General features: G+C 49.9%; 1 protein-coding gene across 1 annotated transcript; it reads right to left on the bottom strand.

The window, feature by feature from the left end:
* Nucleotides 1-4,760: 4,760 nt before the first annotated feature.
* On the bottom strand, nucleotides 4,761-8,406 carry SNAI1 (snail family transcriptional repressor 1). Its single transcript, XM_059733156.1, has 3 exons — nucleotides 8,289-8,406; nucleotides 7,735-8,202; nucleotides 4,761-6,114 (listed from the first exon to the last, which is right to left on the bottom strand). Exons 1-3 carry the CDS (start codon nucleotides 8,365-8,367, stop codon nucleotides 5,933-5,935), a joined length of 729 nt encoding a protein of 242 aa, XP_059589139.1. The 5' UTR covers nucleotides 8,368-8,406; the 3' UTR covers nucleotides 4,761-5,932.
* Nucleotides 8,407-11,429: the final 3,023 nt, after the last annotated feature.

Consider the following 11,429-nt stretch of genomic DNA (forward strand, 5'->3'; position numbering starts at 1 on the left):
GCTGGGCAGGTCAATGGGAGGGGAGGGGATCATCTCTGGGAAGAAAATGCACTTTGGGGCTTTCCCTTGAACTTTTGAATGGGCTCCAAGAGGCAAGAGGACGTACATGTTTGTTTAAAAGGTCCTTCGGAGTCCGTGGAAATTAAAAAGGGGAGTTCAAACACTTACTCTGTCAGCATAATATGAAGCAAAACAGCTCCGAGCTGAGGAGAATGCCGATGCTGAACCAGCCAGCCCCGCTCACTGGGGTTCGTGGTCTTCAACAATTGCAGCCCCCGGAGTGCAGGGGCCCCTTGCGGTACCTGGAGTTCAGTTGATTGAATCCCAGCTTTTATTAGCGCTGACAGTGTAATCTGTTGCAGATGGTCACACAAGGTGGTCGCCAAATGGCTCCTCCTGTTAATCACAGGTCCCCCCCTCGCTACCCCCTCACTTCAGCCACTGCAGCCTGCTCTACCTGGATAAAACGCGTGGGCTCAAGGGAGCAGCTTTACAGTGTGTTTATTTCCTGAAATCATAAAGCACGAGAATCACATACTTCAGCAGGAACCTCTGCCTTAGTCATCAAGTGTGTGTTTTACAGGCTCAGGCAGTGAGACAGCGATGAACACTTCATGCATGATGTGCTCTGGGGCTACTAAGGGTTTTGGACTGAGCTTCGCTTGTGAAGGCATCTTCTGGCCCTGGAGTTCATTCAGTAGTGCTTTTTGCTAGCTAGTGCTTTTCACTAGCAGATCTCCAAGTGCTTTACAGAGCAGTGTCTCCTCATCCCTGCTGTGCATGTAAGGAAACTGAGGCATGAGGAAGTGTTCAAGTGCATCTCACAGGACCTGGGAAGAGAACCTAGGGAGTGAGTCTCCTGGGCTAAGGACAGATAATCAAAAAGCCCGAGGCTGAATCAATTCAGTCTTTGCAGGTTAATCTAAACTGCAGAGATTAAATTGAGAAACAACTGGACACACGTTTATCTTTGATGCAGGAACTGCAGCCACATGCCTGCAGTGTCTCAGGCCAGAAGCCAGGGGCCACTAGAGCATGGCTCTCTGGCATGTAGCCAGCATGGGCTGTGTGTTTGTTTCCTCTTCCTGCTGCCCCAGAGGTGTCTGGGATTTGCAGTCCAGAATCACAACAACAGGACTCTGCAGGGTTGCTCCTCATGTCCTCTTCCTGCTTCCAGGTGCCTCTGGGATTTGTTGTCCACAGTTGCAGCCAGCAGTAAGTTTTTAGCAGGGCAAGGCAGCTCTGTACTCGAAGGAAGAGAAGTTTAACGCCCTGCCCTGGCCCCAAACACCAGCTGGGGTTTGCCTGGGATGGCAGTCCCTGTCTTACCCTCCTCCACCCCACTAGCCCTTCTCTGCTGGAGCAGAAAGCCCATCCCAGGGCTGGAAAGCATGCTGAGATGCTGGGACTGTGATTTAACTTGAACCAGGAAGGGGGCTGGGACAGAAGTTTCATAAACCAATTTGACCCAGATCAGTTAAGTCTGATACTACATTCAACCAGATTAATCTTAAACCAATTTCAGCTATTTTGAAACTGGTTTATGGGCACTGAGCTTCTGTTGTTACAGGTGTAAAACAGTTTCTGATAAGTTACACGTAAACTGGTTTAAGTAATGTCTGTAGCCCTAAGCCTTGGTACAGGGCTTTAGCTAGTCAGCTGCTCTGCCTCCCAACGAGGCAATTTATTAAATTCACTAGTTTAGTGAGTTATTGCCAGTGTGGGACATGGTACAAATAATGCCATATAAAATCTAAGAGGACTTGATCACACCTACAACTTGCCTGCCTGGCGGGGGGGGGGGGGGGGGGGGGGGGGGGGGGGCAAAGAGACTTGTTTGGAGGTTAGAAATGGCACCTGAAGAGTGGGGCACCTTAAGGAGGCCAACTGAGCTACATTCAGCATATTAGCCCAGGAAATGAAGGGAGGTGACTCTAAACAACTTCACACTGCTCAGGGTAAAGCATGGTCTAGTCCAGATCCACATGTAAAACTAAAAACAACCCAAGGGCTGCCTAAATAACCTCTAAATAACAGTAACAGTCTCATGGGGACACTGCCATTTCCTGGCAGCACTGTGCTGCAAGGTGCTTTGGTCACACTCTGGCCTGCCCCCCCGCCCCCACCCAGCAGACTGGACCCATGTCACCTGTTCCCAACATAAGGGGCAATGACCTGGCCTACTTGGATGCCAAACAGTCTGTACCTCTCCTTTCTACTTGTTTAATGTGGTGCTTGTTTAACATGAATTGGATTGATCTGTTGGAGCCTAGGCAGTCCCCTGTCCATTTTAAACCTTCACTGCAAAAGCCTTGTAGCCCCTGCTACCCTCCAGATAAACTAGAATGCAGCTTACCATGGCATTTTTGGGACATCAGGACTTGGTGGGTTTTCATACAAGGAACAAAGCCTTCTTGCCGCTATTACTATATTTTTTAATCCCACTAAACGGGGCACGCATAATTTAGCCCTGATGGACAGAAATGCAGGGAAGAACCATGAATCCCAATGGAATCCAGCAGGATTGCTAGGGACTAGCTCTGCCAAATCTCACTTTGACTCAGACCGTGTGCTAGATGCACCCCCCAGGGAAAACTTTTCCGGACAGCCTAAAACCAAGTGGTTGGGGCAGCCTAGCAGCCTCGTCTGCAGGATCAATACAAGCGGTTGCAAGAATGGCCCTTAAGATTTAATTAAGAGTCATAAGCCAGAAGCAATCTATATAACAGAGTAATCTTGTGCCAAAGGACAGAACAACTAGAAACCTTTAGTACCTTCCAAATGTGGCATTTTAAATGCATACAATACATACCTGTAAGTAAGCATGTCTATAGATAGTTACTCTCTCTATACATCAGCTCCTGGTACTGTACACCCGCTCCTGGCCTGAAGGTGGTCCATACCTGAAATCCTTCCTTTTAACAATTTAGTTACTTCTGAAAAATCCAGAATTTTATGGATGAAAAGCTGAAAGTAATTAGTGGAATGTACCTTTCCCCCCCTTTTTCCTCACCATTTCCTGTTGGGAAAAGGAGAAAAAAAACCCCCAAACCTTCCTGCCTTGTTCAGTCATAAAGACCGTAATGAGCTAAGCTCAGATGGGAAAGTTGGTTTGTACCAGGCAAGCGCTTAATTAAAGAATGAGCATGCAGCAGATCTGTTCCATTTTACAACCACACATCTTCCTGTTTTATAAAAATGCCTTTTGAAACCCAAAGGAAGTGGTGCAGTAGGTAGGAGAATGGGACCTGCTGGCCTGATGTTATCCATTTCCACCTTTAAAAGGTGACACAGAGCCACAGATTGCTGGGAGTGGAATGGCTGGCTTTTGTTCCTGACATTTAAAAACAATACCTACCTTTCTCTGCCCAAAGATCAGGATAATGAAAACCAGGGGAAGAGGGAAGAAATGAGACAAAAATGAAAGCTTTGCCTGTAGGGAAGTCATGGTAAATTTAGATGTGCCGTCTTAAGAAGCCAACACTGTACTTAAATATCCAACATCTTCACCCCTTTAGAAAAGCTTGTGTGTGAAGTGCAGGACTGGGCCCCTAAAATGGCTCTGTGAATGAATTTAACATAGAAGCCAGTCCAGAGGTAATCATGCTATCAGAGCCCCTCATTAACTACTTTACTTTGCAGAGTATTTCTAGACCCTATATGCTCAGCAAGGGAAAGGAATTGTTTAACAGTAGGACTTGGCCATTCTAGAGCAACCAAGGACTTCAAATGTTTTTCAAATACTCCAGAAGCCAAGTTCCATCTCCAGGATTGGGAGTATTATTATCCATTTTGTAGATCACGTAGCCGTCACAAAGTACCTTGCCTGCACCAGGGGCGTTAGAGGTAACTCCCACTGGTGCAACTCCAACAGAATTAGCAATTGTGGAACAAGCAGTGTAGACAAGACTTAAGCATTTTTCACCACCGTGGCATCTAGGGAAACTGAATTAATGGGTTTGTCCACAGAATTATTCAAGTAGCTATTGTGCCTTAAGAGTCTCATCCTACTTTATGCAAAGAAACTTTCAAGCTTCTAGCTAACAGTTTCAATGGTAAAAACACCCATAGGTCCCAGCTCACCTGCACCACAGTTCTATATTTGGCTTGTGACCAGCCACTACTTTCTGGTAGTACAAGATGTGGTATCAAAGAAACTGAGTTCTGGCATCAACCTGCTGCCTGAATAACATCCCAAAGGAAGCAGGGGGGTAGCAGGCTGCATCTAGAAGAGAGCATGAGAAAAGTATTCCGCAAGGAACAATGTTGCCTCAGTTGGGGGAAGGAATGGGATTTAAGGAACTAACAGGTGTTTTCCATTCCTCTGCTCTGTCACTCAGCTGGAAGAGTCTGGAGGGACTTAGCTGATTTCCATGACTCAGTCGTCCTGAACTTCCCCCAAAAAATATGCATAACTTTACCCCAACAAAGGCTCCTTGCATCTGCACCACAACTTTGTTTCACTTCCACTAACCCAGCAAACAGAACCTGGAGCATCAAGGATTCTCCTTCCAGCACCCCATTTAAAACCGATTACACCTATTAGTCCCAGATTTAACTCCACCGGCCAAGGACAGTCTTTTGGTCATTTAAAAGGCTGTCACTTTAAGCAGCTACTCACACACAATGCCAGAATGAGGCAACAGAGGGATTAAGTCACAATCTGGTCCCTTTTTCATGCTGCCAAGATCCAGCTGTGCATGCATTTAACTTAAAAAAACAAAACAAAACAAAAACAAAAAAACAACCATGAGAGCATATTATAAATTAACCATTTTATTGAATATCAATAAACTGTATATAATTATATAAAAAGTTTCATCAGTACAAAATGTGGCACAAAAATATAAATACCAGTGTACCTTTGAAATGTAAACATACTCTTTGTTATGAATCTGTGAAAACAATGTACAAAGAAAGATGCATTCAGTAGGCACCTGTCAATAACCATAAATAGTTCTTTTGGCACACACCTGTCAATGGCCAGGCCTTTGCATAGGGCACCATTGTATCATCTGACAAGTGCCTGCTATTAGTCACAGTTCTCTTGAAAAGCAGTTGTTAAGAGTCATATTAACAGGTGCTTGAGTGCATAGCTGCTCTGTAAACAGGATTCTTGTTTGAAATGGCTACCAATGCCTTTTACGGACATTGTTAATCTGGAAGGCATTGCAAATTGTCATTGTGCTGGGGAAGAAGCAGCTGCTTCAGAACTAATGTGATACTGTATTATTGCATAGTAACACCTTCTACAGGCGGCATATGTACAATCCAGGGAGAAGGGGGGGTGACAGTAACACTTTGCTTTTGTCCTTCATTTAAGGAAAAAAAAAAGTTGAAAAAACAAAACAAAACAAAACCATGCGCAGGAAAAAAAATAAAGTCTTAGTTCATAATCAGTTACCAAGTGGTTATGGTAAAAAACAAAAACCACACAACTGCCAAATACATTTCAGACCAGCTGTATGGTCATAATTCAAGGCCAGATCCTACATGGTGCTGAGTGCCTTCAGCAACTGACAGGCACCTGTTAAGGCTCTGGCAAGGCTCATATCGAATCCGGGGGCCCAATCCTGCACCCATAGACCTTGGCTAGTTCAGGTGATCCACTGGCTTTCCTTGAGACAGCCACAGTCAAGCATAGCAGAGTCCGATCCTGCACCCACAGGGCACTTACAGTTTTGCCACCGACTCCCGTGGAAGAAGGATCAGGTCTTCGGACTGTGCAAGAGGCACAAAACGGAAGGGGGTGGGGGGGGGAAAAAGGAGTCTTTTAAGGCCTGAAGCAGCTGGATATACAGGGCTTGATACACACTGTCATGGCAACATGAAGGAAACTATCTCCTACAGAAACTAAATTACAAAATATATGTATTTGCATGTAAAGAGTCCGGGGGGGGGGGGGGGGGGGAAGGAAGGGGTTTAGTGTCTTTCAGCGAGTTCCAGAGCAGCCCGTTTCCTCGTGCTTGTGAAGAAGTGACATTCTGGAGAAAGTCCGGGAGCAGGTTTTGCACTGATACTTCTTTACATCTGAATGGGTTTGCAGGTGGGCACGGAGATTAGAGCGGTCAGCAAAGGCCCTATTGCAGTGCGTACAGGAAAAAGGCTTTTCACCTAGAAGACAAAAGAGAATGCTTCACCATTAGCTCCCGGGGGTGGGGAAGGGGGCAGGAAATATCAAAGCATGTCCCATTTGTTAGTCCAAAACTCAGTTTAATCAAAAAAACCAAATAAACAAAAAAAGAGGCTGTGCATGCAAAAAAGGGCTGGGTGTTATACAGAGATCACCACACAGATCTTTTCCTATTGATCTTTTTTTTTTTTTTTTTAATGCAAGAGGCATGCACGTGATTCGCACACAGAAAATGCTCTGCTTAGGAATTTAGCATAAAAAGAAGAAAAAAAACTCCAGTTACTATATGAAACTACAAGAGTTTCCCCACTGGGGAAAGGTTAAAAAAAAATAAATAAATCAAGACAGTTTCACTAAGAAATTAGAAAGCAGAAGCATGTCAAGGTCTGGCTGCAAGCAACTGAAATGGTTTGCAGAGCTGCCACCCAGTGAAGCATCATGCTTCACGGTTATGAAGTGAACCGCGGCCAGGCTTCCTTGAAGGCAGCCAGCCCTAAACCTGGGAGTGGAGCGATTTCCTTTTCAGAGGCTCCCCTTCCCCCAGGCCCTGCTTAAAAGCCTGCAGCCAAGCAAATTCCTGCCCAAGAGGCTCTTTTGGAGGAAACAAATGTGTACGCTCAATTTGGAAAGCACAATTAAGTCTTTCCAGCTTCCTTCAGACCTCGGCTTTGGGCCTTGGAGAGGGTGTGAAATCAGCGCCAAGTGACAATGAAACGAGCCCCGTGGCCAGCACAAAGGCAGTGGAGGGGACGCATTGTAAATGGGATACTTCTTGGATTAAAAGCCAAAAGCTCAGCAAGGCTGGCAGCTGCAAGTCCGGTGCTGCCCCAGGCATTACAGTAACAGGTGCACCATGCTAGCAGCACTGGCACATTAAAGCACCTGCCGGCGCTGCCCAGGAGCCTCCAGGGGTGCCTCAATAGCAGCATTAGCCAAACAATGAGTCATCAGCAAGGCTGGCCAGGATGCATCTCAACTGCACCTTTTGTGCTGGCACTCAGCTCATCCCCCCTGGGATCAGAAGGGTTTCAAATGCTCGGGGTATAGGAGGCACCCACTGCCCTCAGCCCCAGGCTGGGGTGAAAGCAGAGAATGCCCCAGGCAGAGCCCAGCCCCTGGATACGGCACACAGGGACAATTTTCAGGGGCAAGGTTAGGAGATGCTGGAGGGGGTGGAGAAAGCCACCTGCTCTGCCCCTAGCACCATACCTAAACTCCTGGAGGCCCCAGGGAAACTTTTAGTATCAGGCCCCCCTTCGCCACAGATAATAACAATAATCATTATTTTTACTATTTTTGGACCCCGGACAGTTGCCTGGTCCATTCATGCCAGGGGCACATCCACTAGCTCTGCTGGGTCCCAGCGGGGCCAAAAGAGCAGGGGCATAATCCATGCAGCCCGCCGTCCCTTGGACAGTCCTGCCTTGCGCTAGGGCTAGTTTAGGGCACCCCATACCCCTACAACCTCTCGGCCAAGTGCTCGACCACCCGCCCGCTGCCAGGGGCAGCCCCACCGGGTCTCCTTAGGGCCACGTCCCCCCTGCCCAACCACGCAGGGTCCAGGCCCACTTCCCCACAACCCGCCCGGCGGGGCCACGTACCCGTGTGCGTGCGGATGTGGCCCTGCAGCAGCCAGGGCCGGGAGAAGGCCTTGCCACACATCTTGCAGACGCAGGGCAGCGTGTGGCTTCGGATGTGCATCTTGAGCGCGCCCAGGCTGACGTACTCCTTCTCGCAGTACTTGCAGCTGAAGGCCTTCCTGGGCTGCGCGTCGCAGTGCAGCTGGCGGTGCTTGGCCAGGCCGGCGAAGGTGGAGTAGGGCTTGCGGCACTGCCCGCACTGGAACTTCTCGGCCTCGGGGGCGGCGGGCGAGGCCGGGCTGGGCGGGTCCGACGTCTTGCTGCCCTCGTCCTCCTCGCTCGACAGCGACGTGAGGTCCAGCGGCTTGGGCTCGGCGCCGCCCGCGCCGCCCGCCGGCTCCTCGGGGAAGAAGGAGGACAGCAGCCCCGCGCCCCACGCCAGCGGCGGGCAGCAGCCGGGCAGCAGCGGGTACTTGTCGTACAGCAGCCCTGCGGGAGGGACACAGCGGCGTCAGCTCGGCCCGCGCCCAGCCCAGCCCAGCCCAGCCCGCCCCGCACACCCGCCCGCCACGCACCGGCCTGGCTCTCCAGCTCGCTGTAGTTGGGTTTCTTGCTGGCCGAGAAGTGCTTCTTCACCAGGAAGGAGCGCGGCATCTTGCCTCGCCCGCTCCAGCGCCCGCACCCGCGGCGCCCGCGCGCCGCTCATATGGGCCCGCGGGCGGGGCGGGGCGGGGCGCCCGGCCACGCCCCCGTGTCACCGCGCCGGCCAATGGGGCGGCGGGGGCGGGGCCGCGGGCGCGGCAGGTGCTCGGCGCTGCGCTTGGGGGGGCGCCCACGTGTCCGCGCGCGCACCTGCGCCTCCGCCGGCAGGTGCGGGCGAGGATGCCGGCCCGGCGGGGGGGCTCCCCGGGCCCGTCGTGGAAGCGGGAGCGCTCTGCCCCCCCGGAAAAGGCCTGGAAACAGACTTGTGAAGGTCACCTGGTTTATTAACCCGCTGCAGATGCTGGGCGGGCACGTGCCAGCTGCCCCCTCCCGTGGTCCTTCCCTTGTCCCAAGTTACCTTCTCCCCCGGAGGTCAGATCTGCCAGCCACCTGCCGGGAAGTCCTCGGTCCCTGTCGGGCAGCTGCTGGCCTTTGCCTTTTTGTGGGTGAGGAAGGCAGGGAAAGGGGGGCACCAGCCTCCCTCCCCTTCCCTAGAGAGGGTTTGCCAGGCAGAGCCGAGGAGCAGGGTGGCAGCGGTGGTCCTTCCCGTCATCCAGGTGCTTCTGCAAGCTCCAGCACTGAAAGCACCTCGCGTGTGGCAAGCGATCCGTCTCTTGGGGAGGGATGCAAAAGTAGGGAAGACTTCATTGCAGCTTTGGGATTTTGCTGGGCTTTGGGTGTCAGCACAGTCTTTCCTCACAACGCAAAGACCCAGAGAGATGCTTATTTGTGCCAGTGAGAGAGCTGGTGAGCAAGTGACCTGTGTTGCAAAATCATTCAAGTGATCCTTAATAATAGCAAAACTGCTGCTGACTTGAGGTGGTATCAGGCCTCAGGAATGGCTCCTAAGTGCCTGGATTCACTTTCCTGAAGTCAAACCGTTTTTGGATGGGACAGCTGTGGAGGAGCTGAGAGCAAGGAGGTTGGGCAGGCAGCACCCATTGCCTGCACTCAGCAGTGCACAGGTGTAAATGTTCTCTCATGGGGTGTAAAGGCAAAGCTGTTTTGGCATTTTTTAGAGCCCAAGACTTGTGCCAAAGGCTGGCCCAGTTACCCAGCTGCAAACTGGTACCTTATTACCCATATGGCTGGATATGATGCTAACCACAGCGCTCTCATGGCCTACAGAAACTGGTGTGCTGGGACTACCCTTTGCAGGCAGGTCTGCTGGACCTTTCTGGTGTATCCACTGGTGTTGGGCTTTTGCTGCTGTGTTCACCTCCAGCTGCCTACAGTTATTCCCTCATAGCTCAGTGTGACTGCAGTCTCCAGGGCATTGTAGCAAGGTGCACACTTAGAGAGCTTCCTTTTGCAGGGCAAGGGCCTCCTCTCCACCAGTTCTGAATGGATAACTAGGAGAGCACGGGGGGGAATCCTGCACTAGCAAGGGAATAAGCAAGATGATTTACTGGGGGTTTCCTGTTTCATCTTCCCTACATTTGACCATATGAGGGTATTTTAAACTTTCTGCTGTACAGGAAACAATCTCTCAGTAGAGGGGAGGGCAAAGCCATCAGTACAATTTTCCAGCAACACTTGTTTCAGCAGAGCAGCCTTCCTGTAATGATGATCCCTTTCCCTTGTCCTTCACAAGAATCATCTCTGCTCTATGAAATGCAGTCTAAACAAGGGCTGCTGAGGGGAGATGACAGTGAGGAGTTCCAGAAGTCAGGATGTGTAGGTGGCATGCAGACAGGCCAAACAGCTCTACTACACCTATTCTCTCTAAAATACATGTGCTCCCTCTGCCGGCCAAAGACCGTTATCGTTCCCTGTAATATGATTTTTCGATGTAACAAAAAAGGGCATTGTGAAGGAATGCAGAGACCCTCCATTCAAAGCATGGGGATTTAAGCATGAAATTGCAATTCATGTTAATTGGATTCACGGGGCTCAGACTCCAGACATGACCAGCTCTGTACAACATAAGCACTGTGGCAAAGAGGGGGCCTTTTTCCACACACACAAATCTTTGCAACAGTAAAATGTGGGAAAAAGAAGTAGGCATGCAGTGTGCTCAGTGCTAAGTGTTGAGGAGAGGGTAGCCATTCTATTACTTTGTACAGCAGAACTGGTTCATTTATAAAACCTAACTGTAACATATTAAATAGGAATGAATGGAATTGTTGTAAGTAGATAACCCTGTCAATAGGAAGGTTTTACAGCCTGTTAGCCAAGTGCTTTACCTCCAACTAGCTGCAAAGCGGTAGCCCCACCTATCTAGCTAAAGCCACATTTTTCTCCCTACCACCTCTGCATGACCAAGATATCTATAAACTCCATCTGCCAAAATGAAGGGTGCAGTCTGAACTGTCTACACCAGTGTGTAAGCAGTACCTTTATCTGAAAATAGGCAACATGCTTACAGGTCTATGGAACAGGAGACTACACCCAGACTTTAGGGGCTGGTACTTGCCCTTGGGATGTTGCTACAGTTCACTAACAATGTTTTTGCAGCTTCCTGCAGCTGGCTTTACTAGAACAGCTGGCTTCCAGCTGTTTATAAAACCAGAGGTGGCAGAATGGTTGAGGCAGGGGTGTCAACTCACCATGCTCCAAGCCAGATTCTGGCACAGCCCTTACCTTGCAGTCACAGATGGCTATGTCCAACAGGGCCCTGGATTTTACAGCAGGCCACCCCCATCGACCCCATTCCCCAAATTTCCCAGCTTGCTGCCAGATGGAGCAGCTCTGCAAGCCCTCCATTTGACTTCCCTGGTTCAGGAGTAGGTACAATGGCTACAGCTGAATTGGAGGAAAATGATCCAACTGCAAGGTGAAGATGATAGATTATGTTTGTCACCACTTCTAATACAAACAAGGTGTGCTCTACAGGGCTTTTGTGCCTTGGTAGAGATTGTTAAAATCCCAGCAATGCAACAGTTGGGGTGCAGTGTAAAAATGTCTTTGCAGCCACTACCTCCATCTGGAAGAGCCGTTCCCTTTATCACTCCCTCCCTGGAGTATGAAACATGCAATACAAAATGATACATGTAGGAGAGAGAGTGTGAGAG

This window comes from Alligator mississippiensis, chromosome 9 (genome assembly GCF_030867095.1).
Source record: "Alligator mississippiensis isolate rAllMis1 chromosome 9, rAllMis1, whole genome shotgun sequence".
Taxonomy (NCBI): Eukaryota; Metazoa; Chordata; order Crocodylia; family Alligatoridae; genus Alligator; species Alligator mississippiensis.

Coding starts and splice junctions, on each gene's coding strand:
- SNAI1 (XM_059733156.1), bottom strand. CDS start 8,367: ATGCCGCGCTCCTTCCTGGTGAAGAAGCACTTCTCGGCCAGCAAGAAA. Junction 8,203..8,288: donor CGAGCTGGAGAGCCAGGCCG/GTGCGTGGCGGG, acceptor TCCCTCCCGCAG/GGCTGCTGTACGACAAGTAC. Junction 6,115..7,734: donor CCACATCCGCACGCACACGG/GTACGTGGCCCC, acceptor TTTGTCTTCTAG/GTGAAAAGCCTTTTTCCTGT.